Here is a 25,089-nt window from a genome sequence, read left to right on the forward strand (position 1 = left end):
ATTCAAAACATTTGAATTAAAGATAAATTATAATTGTGCCTAATACTGTAATAAGGATTAGCTACTTCTTTAAAGGCTGCTTCGAGATCTCTATCATTTTGAAAAAGCATATCCCTACCCCTCCCCTGGTGTGATAGAGAGTATGGTCAGCTGACTGTGTTGCGGGCTCAGAATCAAGATGGCGGGAAGATGAGTAAGAGTGCATAACACATAAACAAGAATTGATACAACGAAAAATGGCGGTTAGTTGCTCAGTTTTCTCTTATTAAACGAGGTATGCATAAAATAGTTATTGATCATTTATATGCGCAGGATATAAGGGCTTTCTTCAGCCCTCAGGGAGGTAAACAGAAGAAAAGCACGAGTAGTAATGGCGCGAACGGGACACCATCTCGTGAAGACAAATCTAAACAGAGCGGGAAGAAACCGCGTCCCAGCTCGCCTGAGATCAAGAAATCAAAAAATAAAGACGGTAGAAAAGATGGAAAAACATCAGGAGCCAAAAGGGTAAGATGATTGTGTAAAAACATTAGGTGGTCACCCGACATGTTTAATATCCCTGCACACATGCGTTTAAGCGCACACCAAAAGATCCCCGAAAAATACCAAAAATTAAATTATGCGTACGATTATTTTAACTTTATACAAGTACCTCAGAACTTCTTGTTTATCAATAGTTCAGCGTTTAAAAAAGATATTTTTTGTTTCTTGTTTTGGCTTATATTTGTAAACATTAGTACAACTTACTAGTGAAGTGAACATACTAATTAGTATGTAAAGATCACACAGTGAAATTTACATTGCTTATACTACTTGTATAATAGTGTGCAAATTAGAATCTTGTAGTGCCTGAAACTTTACAGAGGTCAGGGTTTTGATTAAAGGTCGGAGATCTGTGAAGGCTATGGTAACTGAGCTATTTATTCTCTGGCTTAAAAAACCCAGCCAGGACTCTCTGGCTAGCTCATGATCTTCGCCTATTATTTCAAATCTTAATGAAAACCCTGCCAGGACTCTCCAGCTAGTTCATTATCTTCAACTATTATTTCAAAACATGATGAAGATCCTGGAGATTCTGACCATACAGTAATGATCAGATGAAATTGGGCCAGTTTTGAGAACAGATCCACAGACATGGATTGTTAACTGTCTTGGTTGATATTGAGCAGAAAACTGAAATAAACAAGCTTGAACTGTCTAGACGTAGGAGTGACAGTTATATTAGCCACTCCCATGTGGAATACAAGAGAGCTAGTTTGTGAAATACTCCAGTGTCAAGTTCTCTGTTGCACAGGGTTACCCTTCCTTTTGAATACTCATGTACTCCAATGAAGGCAGATCTCTGTAATTCCAAAGTATTCTTAAAGTTGTACATTAATTACTTCACTGTTGGTACTGTATTTGTTAATATTTTGATGCTGATACGAGGCTAACCCTGAGTAAATGAGTTTGTAAACAAGAAACAGCAGTATTGTACGAATTTGAAATTTATGGTCTATTTCATTATTTCACACTGCTTAGTTGAATTTATTGTGATGAATTTTACAGAGGCATTAACTTACTTGTACATATTACAAAGGAATATAACTTGTACTATATGTACTTATGTCTGCTAGGAAGATATAATAAGAAAAGGAGATATCATGCTTGGAATGAAGAAAGAGGATAGTTGTAGCAAAAAAATAAGTGTCCTAGGAGGGAAGGTTGGGTAAACTGGAATCAAATTTTTGCAAGCCATTGACAGTAACATGAATTTTACAATTTCAAGGCTTTGTATTGAAAAATATCTGCTACCAATAATTATATACAATTCTCAAGATTTCAAAAATATATTTATAAGTACAATACACATACTAAAGGTTGAGACATCAGCCTATGTCTGGTGCATTGCATTGGGTTCATGGAGCGGTTTTCGTATGACTGAAAAGTGTGGGGTACAGATGCAGCCATGACACAGAAAGGCATACGCAGACCAGCTTACTCTCCATCCAATCAAAGATCTGAAACACTGCATTGACATAGAGTTGAAACAGTCACAACTAGGTCATTGTACTGCCTTAGTACACAAGACCAATCACAATACATGAAAAAAAATTAGCCAATCAAAATTCAAAAAAAACATCCTGGTAATGGCACTGAGCTTTTTGCAGTCATACAACAACTGCTCTATGCCTTTCCATTTAGATGTATAAATGGGTGCAAACGAACAGCTGGGGAATCCTGGAAAATAGCTTAATTTATGAGATGGACCAGACCCCACCTCAGGGTGGGGGGGGGTCAAGGACAGGGATCAGGAGAGAGAATACTATTTATTTATTTGATTAGCTTAGCAAAACAAATTTAAGGTGACTAATTATGTAATATTATATAAAATTGAACAAAAAAGTACCAGGCAGCTGGTAACTACAACAGCCATAACAAGTCCATAGTAATTACTGTACAGTAATTGCTAATTGCCTAAAGACACTCTTTCAAGAGTAAAAATCTCTTCATGATACAGGAAATTAAAAAAGACACTTGCACTAAATTACACTAACCTGGTAAAGACACTCTTTCAAGAGTAAAAATCTCTTCATGATACAGGAAATTAAAAAGACACTTGCACTAATGCTCTTGTTGGTTCTTTAGCTTGTGACTGAAACAGTTATCCTTGTTTTTACCCACAGGCTATTGTCATCTCAGAGAGTGATGAGGATGATGATTTCGTCAGAAAGAAGCAAAAGAAGCCAAAGAAAAGTTATACATCAGGTAAGCAGGTTTTTATTAGTACATGTACTTCAGTAACTAATAAATTTTACATCACACAGTCATCATAAATGTGCATCATGAAAATTCAAATGATTTTTCTAAAACAACAACAACAAAATCTCAAATGCATTTACCAATATAACTTTTTATCAAAAACTAAAATGTTTCTTCTATTTGTGATTAGATATTTTTTGTATCCAAACTTTTGGGCCACATGGCCCATCATCAGGGATTGAATGAAATTATCAATATCACTATTGTTTTTACTGTAGATTCAGATGAAGATCCAATCCCCAAAGACATAAGGTTAGTGATTAATGATAATTGATGATGATTAATGATGAAGGAATGAATGAATGGGTGAATGGTGAGTTAATGATGAAGGAATGAATTAAGGAATGAACAAGCGAATGAGTGATCGAGTGAACGAACAAAGGAACTAACGAATGAATGAATGATTGAACGAACGGATGGAGAAATGGATGGACGGACAGAGGGAGGGAGGGAGGGAGGGAGAGAGGAAGGAAGGAAGGAAGGAAGGAAGGAACCAACAACAGACCAATAGACAATGAAAAGAAATTAAATGAATGAAAAACCAGTGAGTCAAAATTCAATCTTTCAATGATTTTATTTTTTTACTGAATAGTTTTGCTTGCATTATGTATTTTTCTTATCTAGGAAAAGTGCAACAAAGGCTAAAAAGCAGAAATCAGGAAAAAATAAGCAATCTTCATATTTTGATGAATCAGGTAAGCATTACTAACTACCTTGGGGTACAACAGCTGTATGTAAGGAATATAAAGCGTTTTATTTTGCTGTTATTAAATATTTTTGAATGATTATGCGGAAGCACGTTTCTACAGGTCATCTGATATGAACACCGTAGCCAGCCAATGATTGCGCAATTGTTATATTGTAATTCAAATATTTTATTGATGGATGTATGTTTCCAACTCATGTTGTTCGATAGCATTTACTGTACATTCCTTACTATACAATGGACCATAATAAACAAAACAACACATTGGCACACCATCAAGGCTAAAGTCCAGCAAAGGCAAACTCGAAATGGTGGTAGCATGTTGAACTGTGTTTTGTGCAGGACAGAAAAAAAATCCTCTTGGAAAGGGGTTTACAAACTCTCATGTGATGCCAAATCCATGAATCAAACCCAAGTCCCCAGAGGCAAGAGGCGAGTGCACTACTTCTACCCCGTCCTTGATTCCCAAAGTATCAAAGGGGAAGGGAGGGCTGATGGGTGTGTGGGCACTGGGGTAGTAGGGCTGTGTAAAATTTAATAGTGAATATTTTTAATTACTAGATGATGAAGAAGCACCAATAAAAATTCCGAAATCAGCAGAAAAGGCAACCAAACCACCAATAGTCAAAAGTACGAAAGAAACACCCCCAAAACAAGAAACACCTGTTAAGCAATTCACTAGTGTGGATGCTTTCTTTGGTTCTGTCCCTGTGCATCGGTCTGCAGGGAAATCACTCTCAACCAAGAGAAAACAGGTATGCCAACGACCTAGGGACTGATGTTTGTACTGACCACTAACCAACCATTACCAACAACTTACTGACCACTTACCAACCATTACCAACAACTTACTGACCACTTACCAACCATTACCAACAACTTACTGACCACTTACCAACCATTACCAACAATGTACTGACCACTTACCAAGCAATACCATCAACTACTGTAACTGACCATTTACAAACCTTTACCAACAACTTACTGGCCACTTACCAACCATTACCAACAATGTACTGACCACTTACCAAGCAATACCATCAACTACTGTAACTGACCATTTACAAACCTTTACCAACAACTTACTGGCCACTTACCAACCATTACCATCAACTACTGTAACTGACCATTTACAAACCTTTACCAACTACTTACTGACCACTTTCCAACCATTACCAGTGACCTACTGACCATTTATCATCCATGACCAACAACTTATTGACCACTTACAGTACCAACCATGACCAACAACTTATTGACCACTTACCAACCATGACTAATAACTTACATGTATTGACCACTTACCAACCATGACTAACAACTTAATGACCACTTGCCAAACATGACCAACAACTCATTGACCACTTACCAACCATGACCAACAACTTATCGACCACTTACCAACCATGACCAACAACTTATTGACCACTTACCAACCATGACTAACAACTTATTGACCACTTACCAACCATGACCAACAACTTATTGACCAACCAACCATGACTAACAACTTATTGACCACTTACCAACCATGACCAACAACTTATTGACCACTTACCAACCATGACCAACAACTCATTGACCACTTACCAACCATGACTAATAACTTATTGACCACTTACCAACCATGACCAACAAATTATTGACCAACCAACCATGACTAACAACTTATTGACCACTTACCAACCATGACCAACAATTTATTGACCACTACCAACCATGACCAACAACTTATTGACCACTTACCAACCATAAACATTAACTTACTGACCACTAAGTAAGTAAGTAAGTAAACAGGGATAACCATAAGTCTTATCAAATGCAACCATTACCAACAAATTGCAGTACTGACCACATAACAACTATGACCAACAACATACTGACAACACCACCACTTACTTGTACCTATACCAAGAACAAGATTTCTTTTTTATGATTTTCTTTATGGGTTTTATCAGCCAACAGAGGATACTCCAGAGAAAAAAGACTTGATTTCTGAGTCACCCATAAAAACAGTTGCTGGATTTGATAGGCTTAAAAAAGATGATGAACAGCCATTAAAAAAGGTATGCCAGTTTTGTATATGCTACACAACCGTTGATTGACACAACCCAATATCAACATCAGTATCAATAGAAAAAATGACTTCACTGCAAGATATGGGTATTCTACACAAAATCAGGGCTAACCATGAGTAAAAGAGAACTCGAAGCAGGGGTATTTTTGCAGGACATTTTCTGTTGATCAGGCATTATTTTTTTAAACCCTGCACCAGTGTTAGACATTTACACACATTTACTAATTATAATTTCGTTTTGTGTGTTTGTTTTACCAGAGAAAAGAAGAGTCACCAAAGAAGACTCCAAAAAAAGTATGTTGATAAATACATGTACCATAAAGTGTTATTATTTGTTGTTATTCAGATATTAGTAAAAATATGCAGGTGATTATAGAAAATCTCGCGTGCTGATTGGTCAAGAAACTCACACTATCACACGATAATCACTTTGAGCGAAAATCCAAAATGGCGGCCAGCCGCTTTGTTGCTGTTACCGGGAAAAAATGCCTTTTATCTTCTTTTTCTTCTTCTTTTGAAAGAATCACCTGTGTATTTATACTAAAACAATTATTTGCCTCAGGCTCATATTCCCCGATAATCACTTCACCTTCGGCGAATAATTGTTAAATGAATGCTATATTCCAAAATCAGTGTTGCTAGAGTAGGATACCATTATTTTGTCGGTAGGATGCTAGTAGGTCCATACTAGTAGGGTGTCCATAGGATATCCGTAGGATGTCTGTAGAGTATTGGTACAGTGTCAGTAGGATAATGGTAGGATGTCAGTAGCTTGTCAGTAGGATGTTGTTAGGTCCATGTTAGTAAGGTGTCTGTAGGATGCCTGTAGAGTATTGGTACAGTGTCAGTAGGATAATGGTAGGACGTCAGTAGCTTGTCAGTAGGATGTTGGTAGGTCCATGTTAGTAGGGTGTACCTAGGATACTTGTAGGATGTCTGTAGAGTATTGGTACGGTGTCAGTAGGATAATGGTAGGCAGTCAGTAGCTTGTCAGTAGGATGTTGGTAGGTCCATGTTAGTAGGGTGTCTGTAGGAAGTCAGTAGGGTACTGGTACAGTGTCAGTAGGATAATGGTAGGACGTCAGTAGCTTGTCAGTAGGATGTTTGTAGGTCCATGTTAGTAGGGTGTACCTAGGATACTTGTAGGATGTCTGTAGAGTATTGGTACGGTGTCAGTAGGATAATGGTAGGCAGTCAGTAGCTTGTCAGTAGGATGTTGGTAGGTCCATGTCAGTAGGGTGTCTGTAGGATGTCAGTAGTGTACTAGTAGAGTGTCAGTAGGATAATGGTATGACATCAGTAGCTTGTCAGTAGGATGTTGGTAGATCCAGGGTATCAGTATAATGTCAGGAGGGTATCAGTACTGTGTCAATAGCCACATTTTCTACTATGACCCTGTTATTAGTAACATTGGTCTTGCATTTTGGCCATTTGTAGACTTCTGATTTAACAGTAATCACTACTACTCTTAATTGTTTGTATCACCATGTAACTTTATCTCAGAGTCTAAACTGGTTTTGTTGATGTAATTTGTCATAATGCAGTAATCTATTTTTCAAGTCACCAGCAAAGGAGAAGAAAACCTTAGCAGGAAAGCTATCCAAGGCTGCAGCTACGTACCTTGTTCCAGAAACACCACCACCAGTACCTGCTGAAAAGCAAGAGAAGCCTCAGCCTACTCCTAGTCCTGTGAAAACTGGTGAGATTGAGATGAACATACAAGTTAGTTAGCAAGCAAATGTTTTATTTCTTTTGTAACATACAAATTACTATCAACAATAACTGTTATTTTGGATAGTGTGCGTGCGTGCATGCTGCTGGCTCTCATATAGCATGCGCTCCTAACTAATCAGTAGATTTATAACACTTTTTTTTATAAAAGCAATAAATACATTTATCATACGATATAAATAAATGCCCCAACATTATTTTAAAACCCTCCTATTTAACCAATATTCTCAAGTTAAAGAATCCCCCAAGAAGAAGACTCCAGAAAAACCAAAAGAGAAAACTGATGAAGAACCTCCTTCTCTGGAAAAAAAGAAATCAAGCTTCAGAAGCTTCATGCAGAGGGATGGTCCAAGGGCTCTTGGTACCAAAGAGATACCACAGGCAAGTGTCTCTTCCTACACTCATTCAAAATAATACTATATAGTTTTTCCTCCATCCACAAAAATCAACTTCTGAATTCTAATTCCATCTATCAGTAGCCTTATCAAGTGGGTTGCAAAAAGGGTTAGGCTTTCCATTCCCCATGGAGTAGGTAAAACCAATTATTTTTTGTTTAGAAATTTAAATTCAGCTGATTAGGTTTTGTTGAGGTGAAAGATAAGGGAAGCCTCCAGGGGCAAAAATTATTGTCTCATGAGAGAGACTTAAGGAAAAGTCACACTTGTAGTATTTATTGGCCAAATGGCCAAGACTAAGAACGATTCAGGTGCTTCTAACAACCTTTTATTCAGACACCATGAGGCATGAAAACAAACACAGGTAACCAACAAGGGAGTATAGACTACACAGGTAGCCCAATACTACAACACTTGGGTCATGAAGGCCAAAAATGGCTAGTGCTTAACCAGGTTTTCCATAGCATGAATGTGTCTTGCTACTCCCCCTTGATGGGATGCTAGTCCATCAGGTCACCCATCAACAAGTCAGGTTACCCTAACGATTTGTTGGTACCCATTTATACACCTGGGTGAAGTGAAGCAAGGTGGAAGTAAAGCTTCTTGCCCAAGGACATAATGCAACTGCCAGGGCCAGGAATCGAACCCAGGCCTGTTGACCCAGAGTCCGACTCACCAACCACTCGGCCACCATGTCTTCAAAATGAGATAGACTACAGGAGCTCTGACATTATTGGCTCATGCTTGTAATGTATATATGATTTTCAGGGTGCAGAGAACTGCTTTGAAGGAATGGTATTTGTAATTAGTGGAGTCCTGGAGACCATTGAAAGAGAGGATGCTCAAGATATCATCCAAAGATATGGAGGAAAAGTTACTCAAGCTGTCAGTAAAAAGACTAGTTATTTGATTGTGGGCAGAGATCCAGGAGCCAGTAAAACATCCAAGGTATGGTAATATGCCTCTCAGTTGAGTTTAGTGTAAAAAACGTTTTGTCACAAAGTTTTTTTTAAATGAAATGTCAAAAGTACGGTATCTAATAGTTATACTAACTAATACTAATAATACCGACACATGTCACCGGTGGTTAAGGTCGATTATCAGTGCTTTCTTCTGAATTCACTAGTATCATATACTTCTGATGTAAGTACCCCTGACAACATGCACAATTCACTGACACCACTCGGTGACAAAACGATTTGTCTTATACATGTATTGACATATTCCTGTCATGCACGACTGTTAAAGAAATGATACTTTAGGGAATGACACATGTTTAAAATGGGAAAACATTTTATTCAAACTAAATTGGTCTATTATGTTGATACTGATTCTAAATTTTCGACAATTTTCTCCTCTAGGCAGAGACAGTAGGGACTAAAATAATAAACGAAGATGAATTCTATGAACTAATAAAAAGCACTCCAGGAAAGAAGAGCTCTTATGAAACTGCTGCAGAACAACCGCCTGCAAAGAAGACAAAAACGTCTGTGCCTGAGTCTCCCCTGAAGACAACTTCAAAAACAAAGGCTCCATTTGAGTCACCTTGCTCAAGTCAGGGGGAGGCTGCTGCTTCTCAAAAGTCTGTCGTATCTCCTGCTACTCAGTCACCTTCAGGAACAAATGTAAAAGGTAAAGCATGAAGAGGTTTGAAAGTATTAGTAATGAAATTATTTCACTACGCTTAAAAAAACTAACTGCAGAGAGAGAAAGGTGAGCAGATCTACAGGCAAATATGCAGGCATATGGGCAGGCATATGGGCAGGCAGACCGACAGCCAAGCAGACAGACGCAGGACAGACAAATAGACAGGCAGACAGACAAACAAAAGGACAGACAGACAAACAGACAGGCAGACAAACAAACAGACAGACAGATATGCAGACATCTGGACAAACAGACGGACAGGCAAGCAAGCAAGTAGACAGACAGACAGACATACAAACCAACATATGGACAAATAGAGACAGGCAAGCAGGTAGAGACGGACAGACAGACAGATAGACAGTCAGACAGAAAGACAGGCAGGCATTCAGAGAGGAAGACAGATATTTAAACCGCAAGATTGAATGAATATTGTTATTTTGAAGCAGCTGAAAGTTTGATGTGGGTGGATAAATACAAGCCAAGCACCATAAAACAAATCATTGGTCAACAAGGAGACAAGAGTAACATGAGAAAATTGATAAACTGGATTAAAAACTGGAACAAAAATAGAACAAAAACCCACCCTAAAAGTAAGTAGCAGTGCTTTTTTATGCCTGGGAAAATAATTGTAGTAAAGGCACGGTTACACGGAGCAATTGTCTCTGCAACTTGTTGCAACTAACCAACGACTGCAGAGCATTATAAAAAGTGTGTGTTGGGGTGACCAAGCTGTTTTCTAGAATTTTGATTGGCTGATTTGTTTCTCGCGCAAAGTGATTGGTCAGGCTGTACTGTGACCATGGCGTGACCATGACCTCCCAGTGTTTGAACCGTGCTTTGGGTATTTGATTGAATGGAGAGCGAATCATGCCTTGGCGTGTCACGTCCGTGTTCGTGCCGCGAGTTTTTCACAGTCATATGAGTACTGCTCTATTCATTAGTTTCTCTCCATTAGTTTGTCTCATTCCTGTATGGCTTGTTGTTTTAGATTCCTTCTTTCAAAAAGATCAGGACGGTGCAATCTTCAAGGCGGCGCTGCTGTCTGGTCCGCCAGGTGTTGGCAAGACAACCACAGCTGTTCTGGTCTGCCAGGAACTGGGCTACAGCTATGTGGAAATGAACGCAAGTGATTCCAGGAATAAGAAGTGCTTGGATGAACATGTGTCCGAATTACTGTCCAACAAAAGTATTGATGCGTTTGTAGGAGGTGGGTGATGTGTATCTGTTAGAGGATTGCAGGACGGTGACCATGTTAGGTGGCAGGAACAATGTAATCGTTTAACATAAGAAAAATATCAGTTCCCCAGAATAAAGGGATTCTGTTGTTCTGTCATTTGTCATGGCCGCGCTGCGAGAGATCGTGGTTCGAGTCCCGGCCGAAGCAACACTAAGGGTCTTAAAATAACTGAGGAGAAAGTGCTGCCTTTGTAATTACATCTGCAAATGGTTAGACTTTCAAGTGGCTCGGATGACAACTTTAAATGGCGGCCCCTTCTTCCCACACTCCATCATTATTAACCAACATCGGAGGGACGTAAAAGAACCACTGAGGACGTAAAGAAACCCTGACAGTGACCACCCTCAGTGCCTACAATTCATACTAACCGTCTCTCATGCTTGTAAATTGTATAAAAAAAACAATCTGTCATTCACAACTTAATGTAAAGCGCTTACTTAATGTAATGATTATATCTATATAGAAAGGGCGCTATATAAATATAGCATATAAAATAATATACAGTAGTATATAAATTAATTCATCAACAGTACTTCATACTTTCTCCATATGTTCTATTTGTTTTTTTGTTTGTTTTTTTTTTTTTTTGTTTGTTTGTTTGTTTGTTTTGTTTTCATTTAACCATATTTTTTTCCTCAATGTTTTCACCAAGAGCCAATAAGCGGCTCATCAAGTGGCATTACACTAAGTTCTATTTGTTACTGTTCAGGTTCTAAGGGATCCCCTAAAGACTCATCCAAACATGTCCTTATCATGGATGAAGTTGACGGTATGGCGGGTAACGAAGACAGGGGTGGAATGCAGGTAAATGCAGTGCAATAATACATTCATCATAGGTGCATTTAATAAAGCCACGTTGCAATTCCACCTCTCTTAAAAATGTTAAGCATAATGGGTCACAAGGTTATCATTGCTTGGTCGCAAATCCTTTGTTTTTTGTTTTTTGTTTTTTGTTTTCAAATCCTTCAACAAACTTTGCTAGATCAAAATCTAAGTCAGGGCACAGCTAACTCACAGATCCAATAAACAGTTTTCTCAAGGCTGCGTGCGCATCCAACTTGACGGGCCACAAAACTGAAAAACGCAAATTTAATAAAATTGAGAAGCCAGTTTTATATTTAAAGAGGAGAATAATTGATTTTATAAGTTCTAATCGGAAAAAATTGCATAGCAATGCATGATAATACTCGTGTTCTGGTATCGTGGCCCGTCAAGTTCCTTAAATTTGAATGCGCACGCAACCTTGAGAAAACGTTCAATTGGAATGGACCAATCCACTTGGGTGTATTGTTTTTCCCATTTCAGACCACGTGTCACTCTTGTGAAAATAAGATTCTTCGTTTGAGTTTTATCCATATTAATGTGCCTTTTCACGTGCAACCGTTAAACAAAGAAATAATACTTCAGGGAATGACACGCGGTCTGAAATGGGAAAGCAGTGGATGAGTTCTATTTAGAGTGTATTGCTGGGGGAGGAAAACATGAAAAGCCGGTGTAAAACCCTCGAATCAAGATGGAGAGACCTAACAAACTCTACTCATTCGTGATAACAAGTCCCAGGAATCAAACTCGAGACCCCAGAAATGAAAGTCGGTTGCACTACCACTACACATTACCTATGAAGTATCACCCTGTCTTAAAAGATAAAAATAAACTCGTTACCGCTATAATCACGACCGCAACTACAGCTGTGGCACAGCTCAACGAGGTCGAACTGAAAGCACGTGAAGGCGCCTCTGGCAGCCGCTATACAGTCCATGTATGACCCCGGAGCACAGCTCTAACAAAGTTGTACCTTTGATTTTTGCAGGAGTTAATCTCATTGATTAAAGGAAGCAAGATCCCTATCATCTGTATGTGTAATGATCGTAACAGTCAAAAAATAAGAAGTCTGGTCAATCATTGCTTTGATCTAAGGTTTCAACGACCTCGAGTCGAACAAATTAAGGTATTTCAACAATCAATTAATATCAATAATAATGAATAATAAATCAATGGGTTTTAACAGTGGCATTTCTAGTGGCTCTTCTTCCACTGAATATCCCAATTGGCAGTTAGACTAAGAACGGTAGAGAATCAACCAGCATCTTTACTCATTCATACAACACTGTATATTGAGGTTTTTGTGTTTACATAGCCTCTGACTTTTACTTCTTAGTTTGGATTATTTGTTTGTTCTTGTCTGTCTGTCTTTGTTTTTGTTGTTGCTGTCCTTGCTGTTGGTGCTGCTGTTGCTCCTGTTGCTGTTGCTGTTGATGTCGCTGTGGTTGTTGCTGTTGCTGTTGCTGTTGTTGCTGTTGCTCCTGTTTCTGATGCTGTTGATGTTGCTGTGGTTGTTGCTGTTGCTGTTGTCGCTGTTGTTGCTGTTGATGTAACTGTGGTTGTTGCGGTTGTTGTTGTTGTTGTTGCTGCTTTCAATCAAATTTACCACCACGTATAGGCTCTTACTTATGTGATAACTGTACCAAATATGTGCGTCGAGTTTGTGTTCTCTCCCTTGCCACGAGGGTTTTCCTCCTTCCGTAAAAATCCACATGTGAGTTGAGACTGAGTTATGTTATGTAATTAAACATAGTGGTAGTGTACCGCAGACTAAATCTCACGGAAGAGTCCCTCACAGGGAAGGATGGTTGTAAAATAATATTATATTTACCATCCCATTTCTTGTTGCAGGGTGCGATGATGAGCATCGCTTTTAAAGAAGGTCTAAAGATTCCAGCGCCTGCTATGGAACAAATTATCGTAGGAGCTAATCAAGATGTGCGACAGGTAAAGCATTTCAAATCCCTCCTTCCTCAATCCCAAACACACGTGCGTGCGTTTAAACACCCATACATAAGACTCCCGTTTTGTAGACACGTATGGACTGACATACGGATATCGCGTTAGCACACGAGCCGTTCAGTTTACATACATGGGACCATTCATATACTGGTACGTGACAACCAGGAAATAAATGCTTGGCAACCTAGTTCTTTACAATTAGGATGAAAAAATTCTAAAAAAAAAAACCAACTTAACGTCATCCCTGGTTTGCACGGTTGTCTCCAGTGCGCATTATCAGATCATATCGATTTCAACTTCTGGTCGTGTCTTCTTAGGTGCTACATAATATGTCCATGTGGACATCGACCAACAAGACTATGACGTACGACCAGGCAAAAGGCGATGCCAACAAAGCACACAAAGATATTAAAATGGTAAGGTAAAATTGTCAATTCGACATTTTGGATGGTAAATAATCCAGTGGTACAGCATTTTAAATTTTTTCCATAATGATGGCTATGTTGTTATGTATGTGCACATTATAAACATCACATCAATGTTTATAGAGGATGAAACTTGACAGTACTTCAACTGATAAACTCGTGATCCTCTTATGAACGTCTCTAGTTGATTAGGGACAGGACCACCATTATTAACGTGGTTATCCGAGCCATGTGAAGGTCTAACCATTTGCAGATGTAATTACAAAGGCAGCACCTTCTCAGTTATTTTAAGACCTTGAGTGTTGGTCCGGCCGAGGCTTGAACCACGACCTCCCGCACAACACACCATCGCTCTTATCAACTAAGCTAACCTTGAGCACTTTAATTAGCACCACTGTTATACAACTTCATTACTACCGCCATTCTGCATGCAAACATTTAATAGCTTATTTTAAATAAGCAGACATTTTTTTGACTGCAAATTACTCGATTTCTTGCAGGGTCCGTTTGATGCCATCAGGAAGTTACTTTCATCCTCGGAGAGTTCCAAGTTGAGCCTTATCGACAAGTCACATCTGTTTTTCTGTGACTATTCCCTGATGCCGTTGTTCGTACAGCAGAACTATCTGGATGTCAGACCAGCCAAGGGAGAGTGAGTTTTAGTTCCATTGGGGTTTTGTGTGTGACACTTTGTGTGTAATCAGCCCAGAGGTTTCTTCAAGATTCCACGATATAGAGGCTTTGCACCATCACATGGCGGCAGCCATGACAGGGGGCATAACATTAGAGTCTTTTCCCCCTGGGAAACTGAATCCTTTCTCATGTAAATCAGATTAGACCAGAATCAATTGTTCCTGCCTCCTGTCGTGGCTGCCATCACGTGATGGTGCAAAACCTCTATTGAGGGTCTACCCGTGAAATGCCCTGAATTGCCCTAAATGTTTTCCATCCCGTCATTGGTATAGCAGGTTGCGTGTCCAGAATCATTTTCAACAAAAACGCGAGTCACGTTTTATCCTTCCTTTCTTTTTTTACCTTTCTTTATTTCATTTCATTTCATTTCATTTCATTTCATTTCCTTCCTTTCCTTTCCTTTCCTTTCCTTTCCTTTCCTTTCCTTTCCTTTCCTTTCCTTTCCTTTCCTTCCTTTCCTTTCCTTTCCTTTCCTTTCCTTTCCTTTCCTTTCCTTTCCTTTCATTTCATTTTAATTTAATTTAATTTATTTTATTTTTGGTAACTGCATTTTAGCAGTCCAGTGATTTCTTAGTAGCTTTTGCATTAAAAAGCTTTCTTCTAGACCTTTCCTTTTCACTATCCCCCACCCTCCCCCCTCCCTCCCCAACTCTTATTCTAATTAAAAATAAGAAACAAAATTAAAATTAACAAAACACAGAGGGAATATCAAGAAGATCCTCGATCTTGTCAGCAAGACTGCGGACTCGATCAGTGATGGTGATCTTGTTGAGCGTCAAATCCGATCAAATGGACAATGGTCGCTGTTACCAACACAGGTAGGTAGGCCAATGATAGTGCGTCGCTAATGGGACTAGTCATAGATGATAGGGGAAGAAACTATGGAAGGGTCGTCAATTTTTGAACCCGTGAGGATAGTGTACATTTAATGCATAGAAAGAGTATTTGATAAACTTGGGACGAAGTGTTAAGAGGAAATTTTTCAATAACGAGCAATAATGACAAAAAGCGCCAAAAACTAGACCTTCGCATGAGTTTTGATCCCAATTTTCGTTTTGGGTTAACACTCAAAACCTTTTTTAAACAGTTAGAAACTGATGCACTATGATAAAATGCTTGTTTGAAGCGGTATTTTCAATTGTACAATGATGTTTTGTTGCATTTGTGTTAGAATGTTGCTTTGTCAGGCTTTTTTTATAGAATAAATATATGGGAAATAAGCAAATGAAGGCCTAAACCTCATTTTCGATTCAAATTTTTGCTTTGGGTTAACACTTTGATTCCACTTTCATCGGTCATCTCCACTTCCTAACAAATTAAACTTTCTGAATAACAAGATTTTAGCCTTGTACAACAGCCGTTCTTCAAGAAAATAGTTTTTGCCGCTCGCCGCTTGAATACGAAAAGAATTCTCTCTTGTTTCAAAAATTTGAAGTCTCAATGCGTTTATTGTAGTAAGGGAACGTCCATTTTTTACGAGCATGGGGGGGGGGGGGGTGACTGTTAGTGGAATTTTGTAAATTATAAGTAAGAAAATGTATGACCCCTTTCCAACCCTGCTATAGTTTTTTTACAAGCCCCCCCCCCCCCCCCCCCCTCCATGCCTGTAAAAAATGAACGGTCACTGACTCATCTACCAACTTTCCCTCGTCCAGGCAATCTATTCCAGTGTCATCCCATCTCACTTCATTAGCGGTGTGATGGGTCAAAGAATAGAATTTCCTCAATGGCTTGGGAAAAACTCGAAGAAAGGTAGACTGGATCGAATATTACAAGAACTACAGACGCACATGAGAGTAAGGTCTGTATGCCATTAAAATATCCATGTTGCATTGCCAGACAAATGATACAAGCGTATTCCATCGTGTTATTGAATCTGTTTTTGTTTTGTTTTTTTCTACAGAGCGTCAGCAGGCAAGGCTTGTATAAATCTCGATTATATACCACAATTAAGAAAAGCCCTTACAGTACCCTTAATGGATGAGGTAACACTATCAGTCAATATGTCCTATTTTATAAAATAACTGTTATAAATCTCGCGTTCTGATTGGTTGGGAGCGCGTGCATTATAAGAACACACAGCACGCTCGCGCACTTTCTATTTTGTCATTCGTGTGCAAAATATTAACAGGCTACTCTAATGTGTATTTTTTTAATTTAAAAAGAAAACAAACTTGCCGTGCTGTGCTGTGCTGTGCTGTGCTGTGTTGTGCTGTGCACAGTTTTAAAGTAAAAGGAGGATTGGCAGAACACTCGAGAAGTGTTGACAAGCACTCCGCTACGTGACATGCTTCTCCTAACACTTCTCTCATGTTCTGCCAATCCTCGTGTGCTTTATAACTGCACACAGCACGCGCAGGCGTTTTCTATTTCTTCAGTAATGGGACTAGTACAGACAGCATCGGTTATGTAAAAAAATCTTACCAATAATAATAATGTTGAATGATTCCAGGTGAATGCCAAAGAAGGCGTTGCTAGCGTTATCAAGTTGCTAGAAGCCTACGATTTGACTCGAGAAGACTGGGACTCTATTATGGAGGCAGGGTTGTTCGAAGGGCAAAAGGATCCCATGTCGAAGATTCCTTCCAAGGTAATACCTGTCCGTGTTAGAGTTCGTTTCTGCCATACAGGAAATTTTAGATGTGGCTTCGAGGGCTTTCCGGGTTCTCCGGTTTTCCTCCCTCCCCAAAAATCAACTCCTAAATTCCAATTCGATCACGGAATGAGGGCCACAGGTTTGTTAGCCACTGGCTATTAGGTGCTACCCTCGTGAAAAAAAGGACGACATGGCAATGTGTCACGTATGCACTGAGTAGTACTTTTTTGTTGGTGGATACCAAAAGAGCGCTTTTGAAAAAATTCTGATAAAATGATAATGACTAGTGGTTGCAACATTGCGCTAAACAGGAATTTTGCAACGTTTATCCACCCCTGTAACTACATTTCAGGAGTTGAATCATGCTCTACTGCAGCAACATCGTGCGGTGAAAAATTTCATCTTTGCAATAACAAGGCTTGCAGTATCTTAAGATGTTTAGCTAATCACATTGCAGTAAAATGAAAACCGCTGACCAAAAGTCTTAGTATGACAGGTGTTATCAAATTAGAATGATGTTGCAACGTGTCAACAGCCGATTCAAATTTTTTGCGCGCAACAAATTTCATATTGGCTGCAACATTGCTTGCAATATTTTGAAGTTCTTAGCCAATTAGGTTGCACTAAAACGAGAACGGCTGACCAAAATTCTTAGTATAGCAGGTGTTGTTATCGAAAGAAGCCGCCATATTAAAATCCTGTTGCAACGTGTCACCCCCGTTTCAAATTTGTTGCACGCAATGTTGCCCAGTGTGTCCACCGCTTTATTACAGCTAAACAGAAGTTTTTTTCCTACACTGGAGCACGCGCCATTATGTTTGGTCTGCATTACTCTCGATAGAAAATTCCTAATCTTTACTTTACTAACTAAAGCTATTTTATTTCAGGTTAAATCTGCTTTCACCAGGGCGTACAACAAAGAACAACACAAGACTCCATACGTGCTTAAAGGGGCCCCTTCAAAATCAAGAGGCAAGAGCAGTGGCTTAGATTATGAAGGTGAAGAAGAGCAAGACGACGAAGAAGAAGATAGCATCGAAAACAGTGCTATGATCGTCAAGGATAAAAAACCCGCAGCAAGTAAAGCGAAAGGCGATAAAAAAGAACAGGAATCGAAAGGAAAGGGAAAAGGAAGAGGAAAAGGAAAAGGTGCCAGATCCTAACAGCGTCTTATCCCATTCAAGCAATGTAAATTGAGTTTCTGAAGCTGCTAGAGCCAAAGGCGTTCACTAGAAAGGAAAGCCAAGAACAAAGAATATCAAAGCTTATCTCCATTTTCTAGCGAAAACGTCATTGAAAAGGCCAAAGTTTTTAGGAATAACCCAACGCTCATTCTGATGCTCTGTTTGTCGTACCGCACTCTTTCGTCACTCGATGTTCTTGGTAGATTACTGAAGTAGATTGTCTTCAGATATGCGTGTAATATTCTGTGTATTAGCAATAAAATCAAAAGTAACATTCACTACATTCAAAACTTCAGATTTATTTTTCTTCGGAAAATGTACATGAACCGATAGAGTGATTTTCCTTAACCTTAAAACAGTTTCTAGTAGATAGTGTTAGGTCTCATGTCATCATGTTTTTTGTTTGTTTGTTTGTTGTTGTTTTTTTTTGGTTGTTGTTGTTGTTTTTTGTTTTTGTTTGTTTTTTGTTCTTTTTGTATTTTTTGTTTTTGTTTGTTTTGTTTTTCGGGTTTTTTTCGTTTTTTTTTGTTTGTTTTTGTTTTTGTTTTTGCTTTGTGGGTTTTTTTTTCTTCCGATCCTTACTGTATAATCTATTCCGTTGCAAAAACCAAAAACGTCACCAAATCGTAAAAAGACTATCGAATATATACAAAAAGCAGGAAAAACTGGAAAACCCCAAAAAGCATCTAGAAAAATCAAGGAAAACCGGGTTTTGAATTGAGAGTGAACTTAACGCATGACGAATGCTTTACAAAAAATATGTTTGCCGGACCCTGGATGCTTAAGCGCGAAGCATGACTTTAATTCGGGTACCCTGTCTCTACTTGACGCCAACTAATGAAGAACGTATAACCGCTCACTCCATCCTCTTCTTATTCAGTGGGCTATATTAGTCGCCAACAGATCCTTGATTATCGGGTTGACTGACAAGCTGTCTATTATAGTGTTATCAATACCAAGTCTACAGTACTTATGAATGACACCCTGCAATTGTAAGCAGAAAAATCGTTAGAAAGAGTGAAAATACATCATACATCGTAGAAGAGAGCAAATCCCTAAAATGTTGAATAGGTGAAATCAAGAATAGTTCCCTTCACAGTTCCATGCGCGCGCTATCTTGAATGGTAACGGTACCTGTGCATGAATGGCAATGATAGAGACGTGAATAATTGCTATAAAAAGGTCTTTATCATTCACCATTTTCCATACATCGGTTCGCTGGTCAAACACAATGCGCTCAAGCGAGGCGCCAAGGTACTTTCAAAGGATTATTCAAATTTGAACCTTGCAACCTCGACTGAATGCTTTGTGTTTGACCAGTGAACCGATGTATGGAAAATGGTGAATTGCAAGGTTACCGCTGTCCTTGCTTCGAGTTACAGGCACGGTCACCTTTCAAGATGGCGCAGGAAACTGTGAAGGCGGCTATTTTCTCATTGTGCTTTCGTAATGGGGTAACATTACCCAAATTCCTTACAACTTTTAAAAAAAGTTGCTACTATACAGTACCTTGCAGCCTAACGAGGTTAAGAACTTGATGAGTTTAGCTATACCAACCAGGCATGGCATGAGCTGATCCAATGTATAACAAGACCCAGGAACCAACGACAGCCTTCCATTCTCCCAAACAAGTCCGCTGGCGAGACAGAATGCCGACGCAGCAATCAGTGACGGTTTATACGTCACGAGAACCAAATCAAGCTTAGTGATTTCCATAAGAAACTTCGATAAGACGTACGTTTCCGCATCGATCCCAGCAGTCCTTGCGATACGCCGAAGAAAGTGACTTGGCAGTGGTTGTGAGAGGTCAAAATTCAACGTCTCAAGAAGACCTTTCTCCATCTTGTTGAGTTCATCGGCAGTAAAAGCCTTATCCGCCATGTTAACGAGTTCTTGGTGGCTAGGAACAAAACGGTCTTCGTATTTACAGGCGACTAGCAAACACGACATGCCGAGCAACTGGAAATGGGCCAGTGGTACGTAGTGCAGGCTCATATAGCGGTCTAATAGACTGATCATTAGATATAGGCAGTCTTGGGGAAAGTTATAGAACTCGTGTACCTGAAAACAGAGGCAGGATGTTAGTTTGATGAATTGTTTATTAAAATACTGTACATTTACAAAGGTTGCATTTGGATTTCCTTTATCAGTCTTACTTCTGACTGTGACGCATCCGAGTCATCAAAGATGTCGTCTAACTGATAAACTGATAAACAGGATGCATTGTGGTCTACTTTTGGTACAAACAATAACATTTAAGGCATGAGTCTTTGAAGAGACCTCAATGCACCAATCTCGCTACCTCAGAAGTGGACTATGATATAATGAAAGACAAACAAGAAATAGTAGGATGGGTTTTTTTCTTCTTCTTCCTTATTTATTGGAGCAGCATCGCCGCCTATAGGATATTTTAACTACAAAAACAGTGTTTATCTTTAAAGTCATCCAAAACCGCCACCCGTATTACTTTAACGACGTCCCATTAATGTGCTTAAAAGCAAAACACGAAAAGCAAAGTATTCAAATGAACAACAGTCACACCTATTCAGTGTTAAAGGGGGAGAGGATAGGCCTACGCGAATCGATGGATTGTCATAAAATTTAATCTGGATAATGGTTTTATAATAACATCTTAACAGATTGGCGGTCCTGCAAATGCCAGCGGATGCATTGCGGATTTATCCCGATCCTGAGTTCAACGTAGACTAGATCTTTCCGTCATCATACTATAGCTAGGCCTGTTCACTGTACTCGTTACACTACTCGTTTAACATTCATAATTAGATTGTATTTTTGTTTTTTTCGATATTCTCTCGTTTTTTTTGTGTGTGTTTCCTTGTAATCTAAACGATCTTATATTTTTTATCTATGGGTCCACAGTAATTTGCTAACGCTGTTGGGGTATCCCTGCCATATTTTAACTTTTTTATATTTGATTTCCTCTATGTGTGTATGTAATATTATGTGAGAAAATACTGTAACTGGCATCTGCTGTAGTGGTTTCCCAGCCATTGAGTCAGTTCTTCGTGTAAACCTTTTTTTAATGCTTTATTGCTGTATGTTTGTAGTAGTTTTTAATGGCGAAGCTGAATAAAATCAAATCAAATATATTAACGATAGATCAGCGCGCAGATGACGTCATAAAAACTAAGACAAAGGCGAAACTCGATCAGACAACCAAACATATACTTTACTTTCAGCAGATTATTTTCATAGCCATTCGCTGTAAATCTTTGTTTAAGTTATTACATTCTAACCTAAGTAAAAATAATAAAATCGCTTGGTATAACACTCGACACGATTAAACGGATTGCAACTGTTTCTCTAAGTCTTGAAGCTATTTTTTAGAATCTGTGAGCAGCGTTATTGAATGATTCAGGTAATATATATATATATAGATGAGGTACCTGTATCAGCCAGTCCACCAGAACAGCTCTTGATTGATACGTCACCTCTTCCTGATGCTTCAGAAAGTCTCTTGGAAGAAGGAACTTGGTCTCCAGTTTATACAAATAACAAAATATTTCCTCAGTATAGGAACTCATCACAGTCCAATCTTCGATCATCTCTTGGCAGTCCGTTGATTGTGATTTGTCAGTCTCTGCGCCATTACTTGCAATAATATTGGTATCTTGCTGGAAGAATCCGCTATCGTTTAACCTGCTTCGAGCCCTTGGTCTTGGAGCACAAAGGAGATCGAATTTCCAATCGCAGTTTGTAGACGGACAGGGTTTTTCCAAAGCGCTGTCAACTTGATAACTGTTAGTGTCGAAATCTGAATCAGTGCTCGGAGTATGTTCCATCGTTTCATCTAGAGATCTAGAACCTTTACTCCGAAGAAAATCGGTCCGAAAAAAAGTGCCTCGAAATTCCTGGAAAAACGTCTAACGAGAAGTTATTCAGTGTGAGTCAAACATTTTCTCGACGCGAGTCGAAGTTTATTGACCAATCAGCAAAGTGTTTAAGACATTGAATTAATTAGGATGCGAATTCGCGCCATATTGACGAGTGTTAAAAAATAGCGCACTTTGTGATCAATAGAATTGAAATGAGGTAGAGAGGGAAGAGACAATAGATGTTGCTTTACACCTTGCTAGTCGTTGTTTTTCAACCAATGAGGATTGTCATGATAGGCGCCATATTGACGAGTGTTAAAAAATAGCCGCACTTTGTGTCCAATAGAATCGAAATGAGGTAGAGAGAGAAAAAACAATAGATGTTGCTTTACACCTTGCTAGTCGTTGTTTTTCAACCAATGAGAATTGTCATGATAGGCGCCATATTGACGAGTGTTAAAAAATAGCCGCACTTTGTGTCCAATAGAATCGAAATGAGGTAGAGAGAGAAAAAACAATAGATGTTGATTTACTCCTTGCTAGTCCTTGTTTAGCAACCAATGAGGATTGTCATGATAGGTGCTCTTTAAATGACGCCTATTGGCAATGATGCAAATAAAGAAAGATGGGAATGTAACTTTTGTTAAAAGACTTGTTTTTGTTGACTTTGTCGGATCACGTACATCTTGTAATCGCAGGGATTTCATGGCAGGGACATGGAAATAATAATCAATAAGATTTTTACCTGTGAAGCAAGTAAATCCCTAACGTTTTGAAGGCTTCTCTTGAAGCACATCGCAAATATTTCGTGCAACCATAAAGTAATATTTTCTGAAGCGTACGAGATGCAACAATTAATGACAGAGTTACTTACAGCTTTACTTTCGAACCATAAACTATAGCCTTTTGAATCGGAATATCTAGATTTTTATGAAAGTAGTATTCATAATCTACAGAGTTATTCTATCCTAGTATTGCATTCATCGATGCTTATTGCCATTCCATTCATTTGTCCGTCTTCCCATTCATTCATTTATCCATCCTATCATTCCCACCCAGCCACCCTTCGTCTCCATCATCGATATCGTGATTTTATTGAATTTCATTCCATTTAATCCAAGGAGGTAAAAAGGACCGTGAATATATTGGGACGAAGCTCATGCACGTTACTTAGCTTGAGAGAGACTATTTTAGCAAGCAGTTGCCATGTAATGTTTTTGAAATACAATGAGTCACACTTAATACAATAGATAGAACGACAATATAAATACAATAGATAGAGTGCTATATGTAGGTTCTTCCTACTTTGGATTGGTCTCATCCTACGCACGTTAATAATACAGCTTGCATGGGATGCCTGTGGTTAGATGGCAGAACTAAATCCCTTTGCTCTCGGGAACTGAATTCTTATGTAAACCGCTGTATCGTTCCTGCCATCTAATATGGCTGCCGTCACGTGGTGGTGCATATGTAGGACAATTGTATGACTAAAATTGATGTATGATTCATTATCAAGCATAGAAGCATGCCATTCATCAATGTTAAGTCATTTTATTTATTATTATTATCATTATTATTATTATTATTATTTTATTATTATTATTTTTATTATTATCATTATTATTATTATTATTTCATCATCATTATTATTATTATTATTATTATTTCATCATCATCATTATTATTATTATTATTATTATTATATGTTTATTTCAACTTCAGACATTTTTGCTACATGAATACAGAATATTGCGGGCATGAATAGTCTAAGCAAATATCTGCATGACTGGTTTTACAAAGATGTATACAAATTTAACAATTGTACAGACGTTTCACAATCTCACAGTTCTGTGAAATAACCCATTTCTGACACTTTCTAAATATTTAAATCCCCCACATATATAAATACATATATAAATGTTTGCTATTATCATTTTTTTAAACATATATTATTAGGATTAGTTTTTACTAAATAGATTTTATGGTTATACATTAGTAGATATATTTTTATTATAGTATATTTTATTATAGTTTTTCTTTTTCTCTTTTTCTCTTTTTTTTTTAATTTTTTAAATTTTTTTTATTATAAATAGATATATTTTTTATTGTAGGATATGTGAAGAGATAATCTATACGTCGTTTATATCTATATAGATACAAAATACAATTGTTTTTTCTTTCTTAGTGAGAAATTAATGTAGAAGTATTATTATTATTACTGATTGTATCTTGGAGATTTATTATTGTCAATTATTATTATCATTATTATTATAATGGCAGTTCATTATGGCAGTTCATTATGTAATATTTCAAAGCCTCCAATATCGGACTGGACGGGATTTCAAGTCCAGTCCGATATTGGAGGCTTTGAAATGACTTCTCATCTCATTAATTATTCGACTTGGAGTAACTGGAACAAAATTAATTCAGTCCTAGGACTATATAGGACCTATAGTCCTAGGACTGAATTAATTTTGTTCCAGTTACTCCAGACTGAATGCATTCCTTTCACAGCACTTTACCAGGTTTCCAGTAACATTTGTTTAAGTTTCAAGACCCAAAAATAGCCCATTGATTGGCTGGTTTACTCATGCATTATTAATGAGTATGAGAAGGCAGTTTATTATCCTACCTGATTTGACACGTTCGTAATGCGTACCTTACTTTCTTTCTGAAATTTTGTTTAGCCATTTTGACCTCATTTTCATTGACTTTTTACTGGCTTCCTTTGATGACTTCATCATTTTGTAAATTCAATACTGAATATCCGGCTCGGCTGATATCTATCGAGAGATATCCAAGGATAGGAAAGACCATTCTTATTTATTTTATAAGGGCTTTTTAATCACGTTGGCATTCATCATTCATGTACTTTAATTTGTATTTTTAGTCAAGTGTTTCCTGTAGTTTAGGAATTCCGAACCAACCAATCACAGTTAGCTTTATATTTAACAATGACGTAATTATATAAAGGAT

At 38.1% G+C, this 25,089-nt stretch overlaps 2 protein-coding genes across 3 annotated transcripts; one reads left to right on the forward strand and one right to left on the reverse strand.

Moving 5' to 3' along the window:
• The first annotated feature begins 167 nt into the window (after nt 1–167).
• On the forward strand, nt 168–18,555 carry LOC116307909 (replication factor C subunit 1). 2 transcript variants are annotated; one of them, XM_089029070.1, is made up of 24 exons: nt 168–242; nt 313–507; nt 2,667–2,748; nt 3,021–3,054; nt 3,427–3,497; nt 4,070–4,263; nt 5,467–5,574; nt 5,844–5,879; nt 7,146–7,284; nt 7,549–7,697; nt 8,480–8,659; nt 9,073–9,343; nt 9,802–9,948; nt 10,347–10,565; nt 11,305–11,399; nt 12,406–12,543; nt 13,269–13,364; nt 13,697–13,795; nt 14,305–14,456; nt 15,198–15,315; nt 16,153–16,298; nt 16,401–16,482; nt 16,950–17,087; nt 17,981–18,555. In XM_089029070.1, the coding sequence occupies exons 1-24, from the start codon at nt 237–239 to the stop codon at nt 18,254–18,256; spliced, it is 3,171 nt and encodes a 1,056-aa protein (XP_088885196.1). In that variant the 5' UTR covers nt 168–236; the 3' UTR covers nt 18,257–18,555. The 2 variants fall into 2 exon arrangements, with proteins under 2 accessions (XP_088885196.1, XP_088885197.1); XM_089029071.1 differs by having other exon boundaries at nt 9,805–9,948.
• A 219-nt stretch (nt 18,556–18,774) lies between these two features.
• Nucleotides 18,775–22,256, reverse strand: LOC116307910 (G2/mitotic-specific cyclin-B2). Its single transcript, XM_089028688.1, has 3 exons — nt 21,681–22,256; nt 19,787–20,334; nt 18,775–19,261 (listed from the first exon to the last, which is right to left on the reverse strand). The coding sequence occupies exons 1-3, from the start codon at nt 22,078–22,080 to the stop codon at nt 19,154–19,156; spliced, it is 1,056 nt and encodes a 351-aa protein (XP_088884814.1). The 5' UTR covers nt 22,081–22,256; the 3' UTR covers nt 18,775–19,153.
• Nucleotides 22,257–25,089: the final 2,833 nt, after the last annotated feature.

Source organism: Actinia tenebrosa, unplaced genomic scaffold (assembly GCF_029948245.1).
Source record: "Actinia tenebrosa isolate PJP-AT-01 unplaced genomic scaffold, QUT_ActTen_1.0 PGA_scaffold13__45_contigs__length_12533684, whole genome shotgun sequence".
Classification (NCBI taxonomy): domain Eukaryota; kingdom Metazoa; phylum Cnidaria; class Anthozoa; order Actiniaria; family Actiniidae; genus Actinia; species Actinia tenebrosa.

Bases quoted from the DNA above. Each gene is read 5' to 3' on its own strand.
- LOC116307910 (XM_089028688.1), bottom strand. From the start codon at position 22,080: ATGGAACATACTCCGAGCACTGATTCAGATTTCGACACTAACAGTTAT. The intron at 20,335-21,680 runs CTCATCTATATA...GTTTTCAGGTAC, and splicing joins GGACTGGCTGATACAGGTAC to ACGAGTTCTATAACTTTCCC. The intron at 19,262-19,786 runs GTACTGTATAGT...TTACAATTGCAG, and splicing joins TAACCTCGTTAGGCTGCAAG to GGTGTCATTCATAAGTACTG.
- LOC116307909 (XM_089029070.1), top strand. The intron at 7,285-7,548 runs GTGAGATTGAGA...AATATTCTCAAG, and splicing joins TCCTAGTCCTGTGAAAACTG to TTAAAGAATCCCCCAAGAAG. The intron at 14,457-15,197 runs GTGAGTTTTAGT...AACAAAACACAG, and splicing joins GTCAGACCAGCCAAGGGAGA to AGGGAATATCAAGAAGATCC.